This window comes from Ictalurus furcatus, chromosome 15 (genome assembly GCF_023375685.1).
Source record: "Ictalurus furcatus strain D&B chromosome 15, Billie_1.0, whole genome shotgun sequence".
Taxonomy (NCBI): domain Eukaryota; kingdom Metazoa; phylum Chordata; class Actinopteri; order Siluriformes; family Ictaluridae; genus Ictalurus; species Ictalurus furcatus.
This window is the reverse complement of record NC_071269.1, coordinates 2830063-2853103: the sequence shown is the minus strand read 5'-3', so window position 1 is coordinate 2853103 and position 23041 is coordinate 2830063. Positions and strand designations below refer to the sequence as shown.

The 23041-nt window shown below is 42.2% G+C and overlaps 1 protein-coding gene across 4 annotated transcripts in view; it reads right to left on the bottom strand.

Moving 5' to 3' along the window:
- The window catches only part of fmnl3 (formin-like 3), a 57896-nt gene extending 36021 nt beyond the window's left edge, over positions 1-21875 (bottom strand). The window contains exon 1 of one of the 4 annotated variants that reach the window (XM_053644005.1): positions 21069-21875. In XM_053644005.1, coding sequence (XP_053499980.1) covers positions 21069-21182 — 114 coding nt within the window. In that variant the 5' untranslated portion in view covers positions 21183-21875. The remainder of the gene's footprint in view (positions 1-21068) is intronic. The other 3 variants (XM_053644004.1, XM_053644003.1, XM_053644006.1) reach the window with 3 other exon arrangements.
- Positions 21876-23041: the final 1166 nt, after the last annotated feature.

Here is a 23041-nt window from a genome sequence, read left to right as displayed (position 1 = left end):
AACACTCTACTCTCCAAAACGTTTTTTTTAATAAATTCACCATAAATTCCAGATGTCCAGCATTACAACTGGAATGCATCCTGTTTATAACAACTGCAGATAAATTTACTATGAATTTATTTTCCAAACTCCTTTCTCTGTCAAGGAAGTTCTCATACTTGGAGGAGACATAAGTATATGTGTATAAGTACTCTCCCTTTCCTCCAAATGAAATGTCAGTAATGGCATGGGGAACCTCCTACTCTGTAGAATGTCACTACAAACAGCTGCCTACTCTTTGATGAGATCACGACTCCTAAACTAAAGAAGAACTGTTCGAGTTGTGCCTTTTGATAGTCTGGCATCCAATCCAGGGTCTTGCTTCATGGAGAATGTTCACCAGATAGCTGAAGTGGGAGCTGGGCTGCGTCATTAACACAGAGGTGGACAAGTCAGTAGCCATTGGTGCCTGGGACAAACAGATTTCATGTCTGGGTTATCTTAGCATGGTGGCTTAGTGGTTAGCACAGTTGACTTGCACCTCTGGGTTTGGGGGTTCGAATCCCACCTCTGCCCTTTGTGTGTGGAGTTTGCATATTCTCCCCATGCTTTGGGGGTCTCCTCCAGGTACTCCAGTTTCATTCCACAGTCCAAAGACATGCATTGTCCATGACCTTGTCCATGGTGTCCCCCATGGGATAGCTCCCTGGGATAGGCCCCAAATGCCCCCGTGTCCCTGTGTAGCATAAATGGTATGGAAAATGGATGGATGTAGCTATCCATCCATCCATCTTCTATACCGCTTATCCTTTCTTCAGGGTCGCGGGGAAACCTGGAGAATATCCCAGGGAGCATCGGGCACAAGGTGGGGTACACCCTGGACAGGGTGCCAATTTGATGTAGCTATGTTTAAATGTAATTCACAGTGAAGCAACACACCTCAATGCTGTAACTATGGCACAAGCTACTTGAATCCCATCACCTGCTGCACTATACACACCAACTGAAGCGATCTCCCTGATGGTGGAATGATTTTACTAGGTGAATTAATCAGCGTTAAACATTCTTTAACAACTTGCTGATATTTTGTAGAGGGCAAAAACATGATGATCATGTACTGGTTCATTTCCCTTAGTCTGTATTTATGCACTTCACTAGTCTGTAATTATGAACTTAACTAGCTGGCCATACATTATTACATTACTTCAGCACTTTTTAGTCTCGTCAGTTTGTGGGAAAACCAAAGCATGGGCCGGGGCACCACATTAGTGCTTTTAGTTGCCTGGTGTGCTAGCTACTATATTTATGATTTGTCCACCCTTGTAGAACGATGTACAGAGGGATGTTCAATGACAATGCTATAAAAATGGCTAAATGGCTTTAATTTAGGAGTAAGGTTTATATATGTGCTTGTACCTTTGGTTGCTAGAGCCTGGCCACTCACGGCCACTCAAGTGGCCATTTGTGAGTCTGAAACTGAATTAGAGGGCTTAAATGGTCAAGTTTTTGTCTATGTCTCTTTTGGTCAATAATAGGATTTGTAGATAAGAGATAAAGAACAGACCTTTGTCTGATCTAGAATTATTCTCCTTTGCCTTTTGGCATAGCAATGCCAGGCGACCCTCTGGCTGCTCGTCAATTGAGAGGCGAGCTGCCAGAGGGTCAGAATTCTGCAAAGGATTTTACACAGGCTGATTAGTTAAAGCACTCAAGGACTAAAACCAGGCACAGCAAGAAATGGAAATATTGTGTTTTATCGGTCATGCACAAAGAGAGAAATTGCATGGTTCCTCTCGCGATTCAAAGCTCCGTGGAACATTAGAGGGCTGTGGTGTCGAATTCAAAAGATTTAGCTGGCCAGTCCAGACCACAATATAAACAGTGGATTCTGAAGCAACAATGTCCAGATTTCAAACCATCATGGTGGCATGGTTGCCAAATTGCAAGAAGGTTCCATGTGTCTTTGCTTTTTCTTTGGCATTAGCACTTCATTCCGATGAAGTCAAGTGATGTCTTAAAGGCTACGTGGTGACCCAACGAACCTCATCCACACAGAAGGCCATGTACAATTGGAAAAGTAATAATCTAGGCCAATGTCTCCAAGTGTATTCCAGGAAAGCCCATATTTTTAAAAAATGTAGTAACAGTGGTAGAAACCATAACCCACCATTATCAAATTTATTCTATTTATTACAAAGTTCTTATAGTTGTTAGCCTCTATGACTGGTCATGTGAATTGAATGGGTTTATTCCAAACCTCAAGAGCTGTAAAAGAAAGTAAGCCTGCAAAAAATGTCAACTTGAATCTAATTACAATTTTAATAAACATGTGTCCTGACAGTGGAAAGTTCAGGGATTAAAAAGTTCAATGGCTTCAATAAATAGCCAAACCATTACTGTTCACATTTTCATTGTTATTTAAATTATATATAAAACGTTGGAATATACCCCGCCTTGTGCCCGATGCTCCCTGGGATAGGCTCCAGGTTTCCCCGTGACCCTGAAAAGGATTAAGCGGTATAGAAGATGGATGGACGGACGGACGTTGGAATATGTTCAAAAAATAAAGCTGTCCTGAGGAATTTATTTCACAGAAAAGAAGTACCCAATTAAAAATTCACTTTAATAGAGATACACGCTATAAGAATTCACTTTGCCTTTGCTTATGAAGGTTCATTTGGGACACAGCAAGGCCTGCATAAGCGATGACCCATAACTTAATTTCAGTAAAGAGACTTGAATTTTCCTACAATCAAATCTTATATTGCGCACCAAAGATTGGACTTAGGAGATGGGAATGAGAATCCCACATTTAAGTGAAAGATTGTTTTTATAGAGACGACTTTTTATGAGGTCTGATCTCAAAAGAAAAACTCCGAATAAACAACATAACAAAAAAAAACGCTGCTTGGCTCCACAATAGAGTGACGAAAGCCACATCAGGGACAAAACTGGCTTCTGTTGTTTGATGTCAGCCCAGTCGATGAAAAGAGAGACTGTAATGGTTTAACAAAGCACCATTCCCTTCTGACATTCAAACAGCATATACTGAATAATAGACTGGGAAGAACAAGGACAAGTGCACTAGATACGATTCATTATCATTGTTCATTACCATTCATTAAAAAAAAAAAAAATCATACAAATGAGAAAACAAGCTTGAAATTAATCTATTTGTTCACAGTTGAAATTATGAAAAACTACCCAAAGAGAAATAAAATCTTTTTCAATTTTTTAAAAAGTTTTAATGCTCGCTAACTTTTTTTTTTCATTACAAACAAAAAATTTATGATTTTAACGTACATGGACAAGTATTGTGTTTGTTGTGCTACCAGAACGATCCCAAGGCTTTTCATAATTCATGATAGGACATGATTTTTCACTCATATTGACTTAGATTTTTACTGCAATATTCAAAATACAAAACTGCAAGAGTCACATAACCTTTTACTGGAAAGAAAATATATAAAATAGCAAATATCTATTTAAGATAGGAACATTTTGAGCGACTGTTAAACCGAAGATTTGAGGGTTAGCATCTGGTGAATCGTTATGTTGGTGCAAAATTCCATGATTGTAAATATTAATAAATTCCGGTCTTGCTCTAAATCATTAAATGCATTAAGATTTTTAGAAAAAAAAAAATAATTCTGGTGCAAGTTCTACATTACAGCCATGTCACCACTGTAGAACTTACTCATCATCGCAACTTTCCCATGCACTGGACCATGGTTTTGGAGTTCTGTGACAAGTGCGAAGAAAGGAAAACAAAAGACGACTTGTGTTCAATAATGAAGAGAGATCAACCTCAATGTGCAGAGTAGAACAAAAACAAATTAAAAGTGGAATAATCACCGAATGAAAGAGTCAGCTGTTGTGGTCATGGATGACTCACACGTACACACATTGTGCCTCATTTATCAATCTTTTAGTAAATTTGTGTGTAAATGTTTTCGGAAGCCAAATCGAACTCAGAATTCCTGCCAGATTGAAAATTGTCAATACTCAATTGATAAATCACCTTTAAGTCAGCAAGCACATTCACAACACAGCTGAATTCTATTTAGCCACACCCACAAAACTCCATAAAAGGTGAAGCTCACAGGGAGCTGAGAATGACAAAATGACTAAACAAGGGCTAAATCTTTCAGTAATATAGCTCAGCCATTTCAGCACATCAACATCTATACACACACACTAACTCTTCCTTCTTTCATAGACTGCCATTTCTTTGGCCCAGTCTTGTTTTATAGATTTGTTTTGGACTTTTTTTCTTTCAAGTCAGTGACTACGTTTACATGGACAGCAGTAATCTAATTATTGGCCTTACTCTGAATAAGACAATATTGTGATTAAGGTATTTACATGAGTCGCTTTTAAAATATTCCTTTCATGTACCCGTTTTACATGTTATAGAACATAGATCGATTAACAGCACACGTCATTACGTCACTACGCCACGACGTCCCCTCCAGAATTTCACGTATCGACATACAGTTGGTCTTCGTTATGGTACCGTATACAGTTTTGGGTGGTTTTTATTACATTTTTTTTAATGAACGCTTCCAGTGCGGTTAATTATTTGTCATGCTGTACGTGCTAATAGATGACTGCTTGAAGCCGTGGGCTGCGTCCCAAACCGCATACTTACCTACTATATAGTAGCCGAGATACATGTATTTCTCTTGCTATAGGCCTATAGTAGGCAAGTATGCGGTTTGGGACGCAGCCATGCTCTCTTGTTTACCGTAAAACGGTTGAGCACTGCCGTGTGTGTGATCGTGTCCTGTCGCAAAATGCGGTGAAAACTCCCACACGATGTTAATAGTGTGATTAAGGTGTGTACATGTCTGTAACGCACGTCGATAATGCGACTAAAACAGGAGTACTCCACCTGTCTTAACTCCATTTGTGTTTACTTCGAGTATGACTTTAATCGGATTACGGTAATTAAAAATTACTGTTCACATGGTAGTTTATTAATCAGAGTATCGTCGTATCATCTTATCGTCTCGGGTTAATAGTGGATTATTGTTGTCCATGTAAACGTACTGAGTGATATGAAACAACTGAACTGGTGTGTGTTATAGAAATAAATAAGTGATTTCAACCTGACAAATAAAATGGCTGTAACTAGTCACCAATTATTACATGATTTGAAGCCTATCAATCATTGGTCACGTTAGCAAACTGAGTACTCAAAGGATACAGATGTTTTTTTTTGCAAACACACTGGATTTTCGAATTGACGAATAAATACGTTAAAAAAAAAAAAAAAAAACAGGACCAGTATCAGAGAACAGTCATTCAAGAGCTTGCTGGCTGTATGATTCTAAAAAAAACTTTCCAAAGAGATGGGGAATTCTTGATTTCTGTGTATACAAAACTTGCAACTTAGCAGAATGTAATAAAAAAAAATTTGAAAGAAACAGGAAGTTTCCCATGCGTTTGGTTTTGTTTTTTCACACTGACACATATAGATTCTTCAAACCATTGAGGAAACTGTTGTTAAGAGTTGATTAGAATAGAAACATAACATCATACAGCTTTTCAACACTGATTTGTGGTACAGTACAAACCACAACTTCGGTCATAATGCTGCTCAAACAGAACAGAGCATTCCTTAAGACCTTATTAGGCTTTATGTTGTTTCTGAGAGGCCAGAGGGAGTTCAGGTCAACATGTCCTCCATGCTGCATTTAAAAACACAAACAATGCGAATAAGGTTTGTTTCGGGACCCCCCCATTTGCTGCATGGTGTGTCTGCTCCCATGATCAAGGGCCAGATACTTGGTCGCATTCAGTATAAAGCATTCCAAAACCTCCTCAAATATTCCTGCAAATCATCTTCATTGCTGAACTGTGAGACAGAAATCACTCCTGACATTACCAAATACAGAGGCGTGACCAAATACAGCACATCTTTTACTAAGTGAGACAGCTGATCAGCAGTTATACAATAAAATCCGATGTTCAAATGACATAATATTAATAAAACACTAACTGTCAATCAAGTGGCTGTAGAATTTGCTGTGTAGACTCCTGTGATAAAGCTTGTATCGAAAGCAAACATATAACATTAGCTACCTGTTGCATTGTGAACATTTTTAGGCGTCGATTCTAACCAGCTCTGTAAGATCCAAGCCCTTGTGTGCTGAACAGTGGCGTGTATGGAAACGCAAACGGTTGCTATGGGTCGAGTAGTACGTACTATGGGCCATCTGAATATTGTTTTTTTGCAAGTTAGCACAGGCTGAACGAAACAAGAAAGTAGGCTGTATTTGGACTGCACTTCCAGGGTTGGGGGATCGAATCTCGCCTCCGTAGTTTGCTAATTCTCCTCGTGCTTGGGGGTTTCCTCTAGGTACGCTGGTTTCCTCCCACAGTCCAAAAACATGTGTTGTAAGCTGACTAGCATTTGCCAGAGCCATATCAACCTGCAGTTCTCGCCTGGTATCCCACTGAAGCTACGCAGGGTTGAGCCTGGCCAGTACCTGCATGGGAGACGCCTTAGGGAAAACCAAGGTTGCTGCTGGAAGTGGTATTACTGGTTTCCAGTGGGTGCTCACCCTGTGGTCTGTGTGAGGCCTAATGCCCCAGTATAGTGAAGGGGATACTATAAAAACAGCACCGTCCTTAGTTTGAGAGGTTAAACCTGACTCTCTGTGGTCATTAAAAATCTCAGGACACTTACAGTAAAAGTGTAGGACCCTTCTCTATCATGGCCCGCTAATAATCCCCATCTCTGAATTGTCCCCAGCCTCATGCCCTGATTTCCATGCTATACGCACCAGGCTCCCCTGCAACCCCGTGTACGATAAGCAGTAAAGAAAATGGATGGATCAATGGATCCTAAAACTGTCAGAAAAGGTTTATTTAGCAATGAAATAACTGGCACATTCCTGATTGCAAAGATTCTGGGGAAAGACAAAACAACCTGTACACATTAGGTAAATGAACCAGGCACCAGAGAGATGCACGTCTATCTGTGAATGGGTACGGAACTTATGGATAACCGCAAGTCCTTTACATTTGTGGAGGAAAATCTTTAATATTATCCTTCAAATCCAGTCCACACTTTTGAATTCGCATTACTTATCCACTTAAGATCAAATGAAAAGAAAAAAAAAAAAGTGTCTTGACGCATTAATCACATGTCTTTAGGATATTCCCAGTAAAGACTTCAATAAAGAGTCAGTCACAGGACACGTTTAGTCTCAAGCCCCAGACAGAGTATATTTTCTTTGTGCATTTTTACTCAGCGGATCTTGGCCAGGGGCAGTGAGACAACACAAATTCTGTTGAGTGAAACTGGCCTGTGCTGCGAGTGCCAAAGAAGACTGGATAAGGCTCAACACATCCTGCTTCACCCTCAGTCCAAAAAGGAAAGGGTCTGTGAGTACATCTTGCCCTCCCTAGCTTTTTTAGTTACAATACACACACTGATCTGTGGTCAATAAAGATGTTTATCTTCTTTTATGGGCAAGGTAGGCTCGGCTTCTGTTTCTGGACCAGTTTTGAGAACTCCGCAGCTGTGGCTTTAAACAGACAAAATCATAAACTAGGAAGTTGAACTACGTTGGGTCCAGTTTAGGAAAACGAACCAGGACAGATGTGGGTGTCATTCTTTGAGTGATTTCAAATGATATTACTAAGCTCAAGGACATCATGTTCAATCTCATACATGATTCACAACGTCTACACTTCTTATTCGCGCCTGAACGTAACCATATTTAAAAAAAAGCACAGGAAACTGACTCATGTGTCACACGATCATTTGACCACAAGACCAACTTTCTCATCTCTGCTTTGTATGAAACGTCGTGGTTTCTCAATGATAAATGGATCAGATGCGTTAAAGCTGTTTGGATGTTTGTTTGAGCAACAGGAGAAGAACGGGGTCATGCTCAAGATGCAGGACTAAAGATCTGGCTTGTTCTCAGGCTGGTCCCCTGCCATTAAACAGGTCAAATGTTGAAGTGTGTGAAAAAGTTGTACTCCTTTCACCATGCTGATACCTGATCTACCAGGCTTTAATTGCGTAACCCGAACCAGGCAATCACAACAAAGCAGTGGCTCCACAAAAGGCCTCCCCCAATTCTCCAACAGAGAGACGACACAGGGAAGAGGGTCGGAGGTGTTCAAGAGCTGGACCTCCCCCCACTGCTCCCTTACATAAGATACACAAACAATCTCCATGACAAACAATCGTGGAATGTGCTTTATTCACACATACGCACATGCTAATCTGTTTAAAATGAACTTTAAGTTACAAGCGACGTCTGAGAAAATATGCGATATATGCTGCACGTGGATTTCTGATGTGTTTAAGCTTCTCTTCACCGATTCTGATGCAACATTTTGCCGAATTCGCCTAACTGAACCCGACTCTCTCTTGGTTCAGTTTAAGATGTGTCGTTTCACCTGGGTCCGATTTCCTGTGCTCGGTCTAAAACTATGCCACAGGAAGCTTCATGAAATAACCGCTGGTGATGAATTACAGCAACGAACTACCACTCTAAAACTGTACCACTACACCAACTCACTATTCAAACACAGAGTTTCAATCTTTAATGGTTAATTTCTTTTCAGTGGCTAATTCAGATCAGACTGTCATGCAGATGTTTTCAATACATCTGCAAACCACCTGTGTCAGGGAATGGTACACAGTAGAGTAGTTTATGATGTCTGGCTATATAAATGTGAAACACTGAACCTATTTGTGGATTTGAGGCACTTGAAATGTTTAGCTGCAGCTAACTAACAAACTTAGCTAATATTAGTGATAAGTAAAATGGTACAGGGGGCATTGTGGTTTAATGGTTAGCACATTTGCCTGTTTGTTTAGTTTGCATGTTCTCCCCGTGCTTTTGGGGGGGTTTCCTCCCCCAGTCCAAAGACACGTGTTGTAGGCTGATTGGCTTTTCCAAATTGTCTGTAGGTGTGCGATCGTGCCCTGCGATAGGTTGGCACCCCGTCCAGGGTGCCCCCCGCTTTGGTATAGGCTCCAGGCTCCCCCAGAACCCTGTGTAGGATAAACGGTATGGAAAATGGATGGATGGATTGGAATTTGTTTATTTGAATACTCCAATCTGACAAAAGCAAGCTAGCCGATTTACTAGCAGTTATCTAGCAGACTAACTAACTTAATTATTGTTAAGTTAGTTAGTCTTGGGTGCTGTGATAAATTTCAACAAATTTCACCACATAAGGAATAAAACATGACGGGGCATGCTTTCACGGAAAAATAATCAACACAGTCCAACAGGAAGTGGAAGCAAAGTGTCTCCCAGAAGTTTCCATGCTTAGTTTTTTCCAGATAGCCTTTAAGAATGGCTTTGACAAAAGCATAAGGTATTGAAATCATTCTCACGGCTGGATCGGGAAGCTGTCGCAAGGTTGCGATGGACTTCAATAGGAAACATTGTCACCAAACTTATTAACAAATTCACAAAACACTGGAAGTGTTGAGGACCGACCAATAAGTGGACGTCCACGTATATTCCAAAAATCACAGGTTCAACAGGAAGTTGCGTCATCCAAATTTCCTGAAGATCATGCGAAGAAGAAAAAGCTTTCTAGTTTATTTGTGTATTTATTCTATGCTACAAATGGCTACCTAATATTATTATTATTATTATTATTATTATTATTATTATTATTATTTAAGAGCCATTAATGAGAAAACGACATATTGTTGCCTGGGAGGGTTTAACACATTTTCATGGTTAAAATGCAACTTTCTTAGATTCAACATTGAAAAAAAACCCCCCAATAAATAAAGTTTAATTTTAAACAAAACCATAATGGCTAAATAAGCACCCCAATCCTAGAATAACCCAGACATAGTCTTGGAGGCCCACTGCAAGGTTAACAAATGTGCGACTGAAATCTGTCCTACACACAAATCCACCCCCCGAACATACTACTGGGAAAACTGTTAATATGCAAACCGTCTCTTAAATCCCCATGAAACATTAGACTGTTAACATTTACACAGTGTGCAGCTGTGGTGTGTGTCCTCCAGGCGAGTGCAGTCCTTTATAATCTATCCTCTACACTAGCTCATCAAGTAGCCATCAAGCGAGCCTGAAGGTCCTCAGAAAAACCCCGGCTCCAGAGGACACACGCATTCCAGTAGTGTTGGAATGGAAAAGAAGTGACACAGACTGCTGGTACACTATCATTTTTCTCCCAGGGAACAAAAAGGTCTCTGTTAATTCCCTGTCCTCATCATATTTCCTGTTTCTAGCTCAAGCCTGAAAGATCTATTCCATTTTTTGTAGACAATAAACTCCTGCTGAATGAGTACTAACTTCACCAGTGGGTTATCACGTAAGGCCGGGTGCCTATTGAGCCAGTCTATGACTGTTATTTTCTTGTCTACAGGAGAGCAAATACGTAGCAATTAGGGCACACTTTTTCCAAACAGAAGGAACATGTTTACAGTCCACTCCATGGTGTAGGGCTTGGTCAACCTCTACTCCTTTGTCATTGAGGCAAGGCCAATTTGCAAGACCGTTATCGTTAGCGCTGAGGGCGCTTTGAAGCAGGCTTCCTAAAGCGCCGTGATCTCAGCCGTGTCAGCTTCTCAAGGTCACATCAGGGGTACCAGATGTGAGAGCATTAAATCTATCAGACCCTAAAACGGTGACATCGCAGCTTCCCTTTCGCCTGGCCATTTGCGAAGCCTGCAAGCCATAAATTACTTTAACGTTCCAGCACAGTAACTTTCAAAAGCGCAGGTCTGATTGGGGTCAAAATGTTTATTAAAAAAAAACTGGGATTAGTAGTGAGGATAAAAATGAATCTTTTTTTTTTTGTTTGTTTCTTTATCATACGAGTCCTTCCATCCATCCATTTTCCATACCGCTTATCCTATACAGGATTGCAATGGAGTCTGGAGACTATTCCCGGGAACTCGGGGCACAAGGCGGCGGACATCCTGGACGGGGTTCCAACCCGTCACAACGCACAGTCGCACACGCACTACGGACAATTTCGAAAATTCTAATCAGCCTATAACACATGACTTTGGACTGTTGGAGGAAACCAGAGTACCCTAAGGAAACCCCCAAAGCACCGGGAGAACACGCAAGCTCCGGGCACGCTTCGAGCGTGTTTATGGCAAGGATTCGAGCCCCCATCCCCGGAGGTGTGAGGCAAACGTGCTAGTTTTAGAAATATATTGTTCTTACAGGAATTGGGAAATGGAAGGTGGAATAAAAGTGCAACAAATCAACTTTCAGCTATAAACAAAAGGTCAGACCTTGAGTCTCTGTAACTTCCATCCCATTTGTACACACACTTCTGCCATCGTGGAATCCTCATACGTGTGTCAAGATTGTTTATATCGCTAATAACCGAGATGAAGTTAAGATGCATTGGGTAGCTTAGAATAGATTTTACAATTGGGGCTATTTTGAGAGATATGATACGTGACAGGAGCAACCGTTTCCTAGGAAAAAGTCCTGCAAAGTACGTCAAATCAAACCTAAACAGAGCGTCAATACAATCGGTGATGAATCAGATGCTGTTCTGGACACGAGGATGTCCTGTTTGTTTCCTTGGGCAGCGTTACAGGAGACAAGTAGGCAGCCAGTCCTCGACGGACACACACAAAGCATGTCAGGAATGTACATAGCAAAAGACCAAAAGCACGTACGGATACAAATGTTTGTTGAAAGACATCTTAGTCTTTTTTCTATATTTATTAGTGAAGAATCATGCAATCTTGTTTGAGAAATAATACTTTCAGACCATCCTGTATTAGTTTAAGTGCCCTAGAAAAAGACATTGTGTTTCGAGAATTGTATCTCCTGGTACTCGTGTCTCGATCAGGTGTGTATGTGTGCCACAGGAAGTCCACGGTTTATGTGGAGAGCAACACGTCAGTCTCTGACTGAAACAAGACGGTGGGAGGACGATGACTGCAGCAGACAACAAGAAGCAAAGAGAAAGAAGTGAAGAATGAAGCGGATGTTCCAAATGATGTAATCACGTTATCACACAGAAGCGAGGAAAACTTAACTCATCATGACAAGTAGATCACTTTGGCACGTCCAGCGGGGGCCGTTTCCTTCGGGTGTGTGTAAAAGCGTGCGTTTATCTGCCAGGCCATTAAGACCTCGCAGCCGTTCCTGTGAGCGAGTGGAGCACAAAGGACTCAGAGAGGATGAGGCCCAGGCTTTAAAACAACACACCGACAGAGCTGCTATTGTGCTGGGGAGGAAAGCTGTGCTCGGAGTCGACTGAACACAGCTGCACTGGCACACACACACACACACACACACACACACACACGGATCCATTCCTTCTTCTATACTACACTACTCCTGAAGCAATCAAATGGCCAAATTATTAGTGATCAGTCAGCTTGATCAGTTTTTTTCTCAAAACTTATGAGGGTGTGATGATGTACTCCAATCGTCCATTTTATTTTTCTTCAATAATCTTCAACTGTGCAGTTTTGGGTCAGCCTGTGCACCGCCTAGCCTCCGATTCCAGTTCTTGCCTGACAGGAGATTTTTAGTTACATTGCGCTTTACATAATATGGAGGGGATCTCCTCAACCACCACCAGTGTGTAGTATCCACCTGGATGATGCGACGGCAGCCACAGTGCTCCAGAACGCCCTCCACACACCAGGACACCGGGGTTATACCTCTACTTTTTACGATAAGTGTCCTGGGATTTTTAATGACCACAGAGAGTCAGGACCTCGGTTTAACGTCTCATCCGAAAGACTAGTGTCCCCATCATTATACTGGGTTTTTAGGCCCCACACAGTCCACAGGGTGAGCGCCCCCTGCTGGCCTCACTAATACCACTTCCAGCAGCAACCTTAGTATTCCCCAGGAGGTCTCCCATCCAGGTACTCACCAGGCTCAACCCCGCTTAGTTTCAGTGGTAGACCAGTCGAGAACTGCAGGGAGATGAAACTCATGTGGTCTTCTGCTGTTGTAGCCCATCTCTCTCAAGTTTTGACATGTTGTGCGTTCTGAGATGCTTTTCTGCTCACCATGGTTGTAAAGAGTGGTTACTGAGTTACTATAGCCTCTCTCATCAACAAGGCATTTCCACCAAAATTCCTGCTCCCTGGATGTTTTTTTGTTTTTCCCACCATTCAGTGTAAACTCTAGAGACCGTTCACACTGTGGGTGAAATTCCCAGGAGATCAGCACTTTCTGAAATATTCAAACCAGCCCGTCTGACACCAACAACAAAGCCACGGTTAAAGTCACAGACCTCACACTTTCCCCCCGTTCTGATGTTTCACTTGAACATTAACTGAAGCTCATGACCCGCATCTGCATGATCGTATATATTGTGCGTTTCCTCCAGACAACTACCAATAAGAAACTAATAACCCGGATATGAAATCTGATTGTCCCAGGAGCTACAGATTTGATTTGTCCAATCTCGTTGTACACTTTAAAGCGCTTTTGATAGTTTTCATACTGTTCAACCCCTATAACAGCAAATACCTGCTGTACAGTAGACCTCACACTCACTTATTAGAAGTATAAACCACATGAGTCAGTTAAAAAGACCTCCCTCAAACACTGAGCTTTACTCACGTAGTTAAACCCAAGAAGCAGCGCCTTAACACCTGAGCTTAGCGTGGCGCCATGCTCAAAGACCTTCCACGCTCAAACATAAATACTGCATGTGTGGGTGTGTGTGTATGTATGTGAAATAAGAGGATGCTAGCTCATCTCTTATTATTGGGCTGCTCTGTTGTTGTTTTTTGGCATGGCAAACTAATAAAGGTGGATCCCTCCACGACTGCTGCTTCTGGAAATGCAGACGTACACAAAGACACACCCGACCACCTTGACGAGGTAGATCTGACCTTAACATGCCATAAACAGAGATTCCAGCCTGGCTGCGTTGCTTCCAGCTGAGTGGAATCTATGAAACACTGTGACGCCTGTGGTGTCTTCGGGGGTCAAGGGGACAAGCGTAAAGGTCTAGAGGGGCTGACTCTGCCTGCTTGACTTAGGGCACATGCATTCCAGAGTGATTCACACACACACACACACACACACACACACATATAGCAGGAGCCTAAAAATCTACTACATATAACAGTTTTTAATTTAATATCTCTGAAAACGTAATATATTTACACCTATTCCTACTATACGGAGTTGCATCAGAGACAAAGTCTAAGCACCTTTAACTCACTTGCTCAGCCGTGATCTGCCTATGAAGCTCTGCCACGGATCGATGAATGATTTGCAAATAAAAGCTACTGAAATGGGGAAATTGAACATTGTGTAGGCTTCATGGTCTCCACGGCCAAAAGGGGCGGAGTTTCCTCAAATTATCGCATCAAGTATCAATTAATGTTAAAGCGAGCTTCACGATGTTTTAGAAGTGATGATAAAATAGTCTTAACGTCCTCCTAAATAACGATTATGACCCGAGAGTAGTGTCAGATGTTTGTACTCTTCTGAAGGTCCACGCAATCGAAAAGCAGAAATGAGCCCCTTATTTACATTGTACACAGATAATGTGCTGATTTAAACAAGCTCAACCGACTCTTGCTTTCTGCTTTCTTTCAGTGCCTGCACCAGAATAATGACACCAGTGCGAATTTAGACATCCAAACCAAATAAAATGTTAAAAAATTAATCACAGCAATACCAAAAAAAAAAAAAAAACAGTGCCTGATGTGTGTGTATTGGTAAAGTCATTAAGGCATGGTGCTGTGGCATGCTGCCAGTTCAAAAAGGAATTTTTCCCTCTCTAAAGTTCTCTGGTGAGAGCAGACCACAGGAATCTGCTGCACCGCAGCCGAGCGGGGGCACTTTGAAAGAGGATATCACACACACACACACACACACACATATATACACACACTTCTGCTCCATCTCTGCAAAGCGGTACCACCGCCTCCAGCTTCGTTCTCATATGGAGAAGTTTAGCTGAAAAGCCGAATCCCCCACTCCAGATTCAGACGCATGCAAGCCAGAGGGAGTAATAAGTTCCAGTCCATACTGTATCGCTTATGAGTGTGTTATTCCAACCTTCCACAGACTGGAGGTCTATTCAGAATCGAGCTCCGTTCGGGTTCATGGATAAATAGCAGGCAAACGGAAAGAAGCGACGATCTTGACTAAACGGTTTGACCAAACGCAGTGGTGTCCGAACGACCTCGATATACTTGCGTAGAAATATTTAGGAAATGCATTGCTCCATAATGACATGCAGTGAGGCAAATGAAATGTTGCAAGACCTCCCCTCAGCATACTTAACGTCGAGGCCAACGATAAAACCATCTTTGCGGAAGGTGGTAACTGAGACATTTTTTCCACCAGCAAGGAACCACTCTCAAGTGAGGAAAGACTCTAATGAGTGCCTCATATATCATGTTACACTGCAAGGTCATTGCTAATAATGCCTGCATACTGTAAACGTGCACGGTCGTGCGTCACATTCATTCCGAATTGGAAAAGATTACGCTCGGGCACAGTGCCCCGAGCATCTGGAATAAACAGCAGACAACCGTGAAATTCGAAGAGATTTTCCCGTTTAAAGGAACAGTCGGGAACGGTCAGGTGTCGGAGGGTGGCGGAATGGTGAGGTCGCAAGGAGTAGAGGTGGCGGCGGTGGAGGAGTTTAAAATACTTTGGGTCAGCTGTCCAAAGTCATGGAGAGTGTGGTAGAGAAGTGAAGAAGAGAGTGCCGGCAGGGTGAAGGGGTAGGTTTTGGAGCTGGAAGTCTCCGAGTTGAAAATGCTGTGATTTTCGTTGGGAGTGATGAGGATGGACAGGGTTAGAAACGAGTACATTAGAGGGACAGCGCAGGTAGGATGACGGGGAGACAAAGCGAGAGAGGCAAAACTGAGAAGGTTTGGGCGTGTGCAGGAGAGGGATGTGGGGGTATTTCAGGAGAAGAATGCTGAGGATGGAAGCGCTGGCAGGAGGAGAAAAGGAAGACCAAGGAGGAGGTTTATGGATGTGGTGAGGACATGGAGAACATGAGGGTGGTTGGTGTGACAGAGGAAGACGTAGAGGACAGAGTGAGATGGAGATGGATGAGCCGGTGTGGCGACCCCTAACGGGATCAGCCGAAAAGGAATATTCAGGGATTTTCGGTTCAAAATTGGAAGTTAGCTGCAGCTAGCTAAATACCCAAACAAATACAGCAACGGTGTTCCCCTCCAAAGCCACACCCCCAAACATATGTACAAGTACTGACTAGACTAGAACCCTGGATTGCTAGGTAAGTAGAGATGTCTCCTTGTCCTGATTGGTTAGAAGGTGCTGGACAATGTCCTCTGAGGTGCCCCGACACCAATGTTTCACTTATTTCATGAGCAATTTCAAGGGAATTTCATCATATACGTGTGACAGTCTGGGAAAACCACGTCAGATGTAATAGCGGATGAATTCTAGAAAACAACCAAAATGACAAAATATTGAGTTTTGCCCAAACTTGATATTATCCGTCCATCCATTTCTATACCGCTTATCCTAGACAGGGTCGCGGGGAACCTGTAGCCTATACCAGGGAACAAGGCGGGGGACACCCTGGACAGGGTGCCAATTTATCACAGGGTACAATCACGCACACATTCACACACTACGGACAATCTGGACATGCCAATCAGCCTACACGGCACGTCTTAGGATTGGGGAAGGAAACCGGAGTAGCCGGAGGAAACCCCCGAAGCACAGACAGAACATGCGAGCTCTGTGCACACAGGGTAGAGGTGGAATTCGAAGGCTGTGCTAACCACTAAGCCCCGCCTTGATATTATCATATATTAATATATCATATACCTCAACCTAAAGAACAAATAAATCTATTTCACCAAAACAATATGGACAGGAAGTTCTGACAATGCCACGGACACCCGTGGCCAGGACCTAAGCGAGTAAAAAAAAGTGAGCCACGCTATCTAGGTATAAGGGATGGCATACCATCTCTCCCCTGTCAATCACAGCCAGTTGTGGGTGTCTGTGAGCTCATGTATGCGGAAAAGGGTGGATAGCGCTTTACTCTGAGTGTCTTGCAGGCCTGTGATGCAGCATGAGCAGCAGTTTGAAAAGATGGTTGGCTGGTTTCACATGTCTCGATGGAACCATGTGTTCATTTTCAGCCCTCCCCGCTTGGTAGCTGTTGTATGATAAGGGAAAGCTGGCTGGTTGAGGGAATTAGCAAGAACAAATTTGGGGGGGGGGGGCAGTCCCAAAACAGAAAACCCCAACATGGAAATGTTTTTATTTACGCTATATTTTTAACCTCGCCTACTAAATCTGCCTGAAAAAAAAATCATGTTGGGTAAAGAGCCACTGACTAACAGTCAGTCTGCCTAAAAATGTCTGAAACCTTGCAGGCTAAGATTTCCTCACACAGTGAATGTCAGGCTTTGATCAAACTGTTGAATAGCCACATGACATAACGCAATGGACGTAAGCCTTTTCACCTTTCGTTCTCGTTTTTCATTTTTGGGGATAACCAGATTTTAAAATGCTCTAACTAAATTAAAAGGAAGCTTATTGACTTCAGGGAAGTGTGTAGGTTTCAGAACTATATATAGTACAAAATGCCCAAATTTGACCGTTTAGAGGGGGTTTTCCCAGGCTGTCACACATATTGCAAAAAAAAAAAAAAAAAAAAAAAAAAGTCTTCTGACCTCACTGACCTGACCTGACTCACGAGCCTGGTTGTAGATATTTGAAACACATCTCTGATCATGTAGAAGGCGTACTTTCTAAGATTGACATTAAATGTTCACGTTCTATTAAGGCGCAACATTCAGGAATCATAGCTCGATGAAAATCCACCACATCCAGCAGACCAATCACTGAAGGCACAGCTGCATTGTGGGAGCTCTAGAATGCAACTTCCTCCCACAAGAGAGAGAGAGAGAGAGAGAGAGAGAAAGGGGGGGGGGGACCATGGAGCTAAGGAACAATCAAGCAGTGCTTGATGAAAGGAGGGGGAACGATGCAGAAAGCACATGTGCAACGTTACACTCGAACCTGGGCATTTTATTTGAGAAGTGCTTGAAGGAGTCTGATACTACCCAGAGGTCTAATCCCCAGCCCACACACACATATATACACATATACACACACATACGCACACACGCATACACACACACATACACATACACGCATATACACACAGACACACATACACGCACACGCATATACACACACACATACACACGCATACACAAACACACACATACACACACAGCTAGGCTCATGTTAAAGTCATTAGTTTATGGGTATTACTACACTGGCATGAAGAATGGCCATGACATCATAACAGGCTGCTGTTTGCTGTCTCATAGTCGACAGACGCTATTACCAGATAGACAAACACACACACACACACACACACACACACACACACACACACACACACACACCCAGCAGAAGTCGGTATGGGCAACAGTGGAACATCAGTTCCTGGCGGGCTGCCACTGCTGATGATGACAATGATTACTTAGCCCAGACATGTTTTTTTTCTCGAGTTTAAAACTTATTTTTAAACTCATTACTCATCTTATTATTAAATACTGCATTTATATCACAGTGACGTTATGTGGCTCATTTGTATTTTAAAGTAAAAGTGTCAAATATATATATATATATATATATATATATATATATATATATATTTATATGAAACAAAATCTCCAATTGTCTGAAGGAGTTTTGTGTTTTATAAAAACTAAAAAAAAAAACTGAGATCCAGAGAAGATACGTTTTTAAAAATCAGTTACACCCTGTTGAATTCTTGCTTCTGATTGGTCAGTGGGTCTTGATTCATTCTCTAGAACAGCAACTCTAAACAGCAGTGCTGTAATTCGAAACGCACGTTTTACATTAAACGCACCTGTCATACTCTATCACTGTTTCTATAGTAACAACTACGTCACAGGGGCGGTCTATTATAGCGGATGGTCCACGTAATACGCTGCAAAAATACTCCTCTCGGCAAGGGAAGATATCTTGAATATAGTCAAATTCATCTAGCATTTCGAATTATAAGATTACAATAAACCAAACATAAGATTACTCAACGTATTTCAAGCCATGTGTACTCATTCCAAGCTTGAATAATCTTATATTTGATCTATCGTAAACTTATAACACGAAATGCTAGATGAATCCAACTATATTCAAGATATCTCCACTTGCTAAGATAATAACAGCGTAAATAATAATAAACATTGTTAGGTTTGGCAACCCTCACACACCCAAAACACACAGTGAAGTGTAATCAGGCTGAGGCGTGGATCTTTCCTCTCCTGAGCACGGGGATCTTCCTGACAAAATGACTTTGATGTGTTACTGTAATCCAAACAGACTGAGCCGAGGGTGCGTATTTCGTTCCCACGAATTAGGGGCTCCAAACGTAATTGTCGGAGGAACCCTAGAGCTGATCGACCACAAGGTCAGAGTTCACGGATGAAATGCGGCCGACGAAGACGCATGTCAGAGTGTCCATGAAACAGCAGTGAAGATGACAGTACTGCCGTTATAAGGTTTCTTCCCAGCACAGGCGTATATGCGTATCCGTTCATATATTCGTGTGAAATGATCACTCTATTCATACTGGCGTATACAAAGGGAGGAAACAGGACTCCGTGGCTATTCAGGAGCACCGTACGCAAGACAAACAGTGCAGCAGGAGCGGTGTACGAAACTCAACGCGACTTCACAACAGCACCGGTATCATTTTAAACCAGACAGCATAATTGTCATCTAGCATGACTGTTTAGCTTTCTTTCGTGCCAGCTCACTTCTGATGTGTATTTCTGGCCCTGGCGTTAGCGCTCAGATTTAGCTTCAGTATTTCCACATCGGTCAGCATTCATGCATCAAAATGCATGATTATTATGCCTTTAGTGTACGGTTCTGTGCAGTGCTTGTTTTACACCGCTATTAGTCACAGTCACTGATATCAAACAACTCACAGAGAGAGAGAGAGAGAGAGAGAGAAGGGGAGAGGGGCGGATCTTTCATGATCTCCTCTCCGCGTAGGAGTTTTAGGGGAATTCAGAAAATGTGGTGCTCCGTGGGACCAACCATGGTGGAAAACTTCGCCGTGACAAGTGTGACATGAAAAAATTCAGGGGGTAAAACCCAGGCCACTGAGCTGTGCTTTATAAAAAAATGACTAATTACTAGAAAAAGCTCAACATATGCTTGTGAAATATCTAAAAAGTCCAAACTTACACATAATCACTATCGTTTAATATCATTTTATCTGCTTGGTAGTTTAACATTAATTAAAGAACTTGGTAAAAATGGTAATCAAATCCTTAACCATGATACTGCATGATGGTAACAATCTCATTATTATTATTATTATTATTATTATTATTATTACCACCACAACACCACTTCATGCTCCACTGTTCACTAGGCTGATAATATGCCAGTATTATCGCCACTACCACCACCATGCTTTAAAGTGCTGATGGTGTCACGTTTCAGCCAAACGGCACGCTTTATACCCATGCCAAAACGTTTCATTTTGGTCTCAACACACCAGAAAAACTTTGTTTCACTTTGTTTGATGGGTCTTCAACATGTTAAACAGGATAACGATATAACAACAACAACAAAAACACAATATATCATAGCCAGATTTTCAGCATTCATTTAAAATAATAATAATAATAATTATTGGTAGAGCAAAAAGGGTGTGTGGGTATTTCATTTAGAGGAATATATGACCTTGTAGGGACATTTCCCTGCTGAAAACAAACAAACAAAACAAAACAAACTCTCATTGAATTTCTAATGGTTGTAATGGGAATTGTATTGGTTTTAATGAAAACTGTAATGGTCCCTGTGGGTCTCTACAGGTAATTTGTTGCCTTCTATTGGTGGCATGTGATGTCTAGTGGATACCATTAAGGACCAATAATGGTAATGGTTTTAAATGGTTACCTAATGGTTTGTAATGGTATTTGTAGTGGAAACCATTAGAATTTCAGTGGTGGTTTCTTTTTTTCTCCCACAGATTTTGCCCCCCAAAAAAAGTATACTTTTGGTGACTGATGTTAAGAGTGTGTGTGTGTGTGTGTGTGTGTGTGTGCGCGCGCTCACCAGAACAAGCGCAAAGCGCTCCTCGAGCTCAGCAGGCTCCGGCATTGGCACCTTCAGTGGCATGATGTGATGCTTCATCTCACTCTGTCCGTCCACACTTTCCAAATTCCCCATGGCTGAAGTGAAGCTCTGCTACAACATCCACTGCTTCAAATAACCCACTAGTCTGAAGAGTCTTCCTGAGTTCCCAATAAATCCAGTCGATCACATCCCAGAGTTAGTGATCTGTTTCCTAAACACAGCTCCACTCCTCCCGTGCGCGCGCGCTCTCTCTCTCCGGATCTGTGAATGGACTTTCCTTAAAGCATCTGTTACTCGTTAAAAAAAACAGAGGAAAAAAAAGCCTCCGACTCCAAAAAGCGATCATGTATCAATTTTCCAGAGTTGTCTCAAAGGTACCTGGCCCATCCATCTCCAACCCAGAGCAGTGGTCCTCTCTAAACTATTTCCACCCCACCACTTCTCAAACTTTCCTAGCTGCCTCCAGCCTCCATTCATTTGCGTTGCGCAGTCCTGATGTGATTGTGGAGCGTGAAAACAATCCGTGCGCAGTTTGCACCGTGCTATCTATCGACCCACCCTTTTTTTTTCCTTTAACAGAGTCCTGCCTATTGAGGCGGTCTGTCTGGGGCTCGTCTGTCAGTCTGGGCAACACAGAAAATCTGATACAAGCCTCATTTATAAATCTTCTAAAGACGCACCTGCTCATTTTCTCCACCTGCTGGCAGGACGCTGCAACTGCACGCAGAAGTGGCAGAAATTAGTCTTTTCTCGCTCCCCCTCCCCACGATACAGGACTATACACTGTAATAATCCATCCATCCATCTTCTACCGCTTACTCCTTCTCAGGGTCACGGGGAACCTGGAGCCAATCCCAGGGAGCATCGGGCACAAGGCGGGGTAGACCCTGGAAAGGGTGCCAATCCATCGCAGGGCACACTTACACACTATGGACACTTTAGACACGCCAATCAGCCTACCATGCATGTGTTTGGATGGGGGAGGAAACCGGAGTACCGGAAGGAAACCCCCGCAGCACGGGGAGAACATGCAAACTCCGCACACACAGGGCCACGGTGGGAATCGAACCCCAGACCCTGGAGGTGTGAGGCGAACGTGCTAACCACGAAGCCACCGTGCACCCCACTGTCATCATCATCATCATAATAATAATAATAATTAAAAACAAAAAAAAAAATTACTTTCTTAGCAAGTAAAATATCAGGAATTTAATCAAATTTATCTTACTATGGCTTAGTAGTTAGCACGGTCACCTCACACCTCCAGGGTCGGGGGTTCGATTCCCGCCGGGGCCCTGTGTGTGCAGAGTTTGCATGTTCTCCCCGTGCTGCGGGGGTTTCCTCCGGGTACTCCGGTTTCCTCCCCCAGTCCAAAGACATGCATGGTAGGCTGATTGGCGTGTCCAAAGTGCCCGTAGTGTATGAATGAGTGTGTGAATGTGTATGCAATGGATCGGCACCCTGTCCAGGGTGTACCCTGCCTTGTGCCCGATGCTCCCTGGGATTGGCTCCAGGTTTCCCCGTGACCCTGAAGAAGGAGTAAGCGGTAGAAGATGGATGGATGGATGATTAGCCTATGAAACCTATTTCTAGACATTTTGTAACTAATTCAAGCTTGAAATAGATATATTTCATATGAACACACACACACACACACATACATACACATATATATATACACACACACATTTTATATATTATATATATATATATATACACATACATACATATATATACATACACACATATATATATACATATATATACATATGTGTGTGTGTGTGTGTGTATATATGTGTGTGTGTGTATATATATATATATATATTTTTTTTATATATATATATATATATATATATATATATATATATATATATACACACACATTTTATATATATATATATATACACACACACACACACACACACACACACACACACACACGTATATGAATA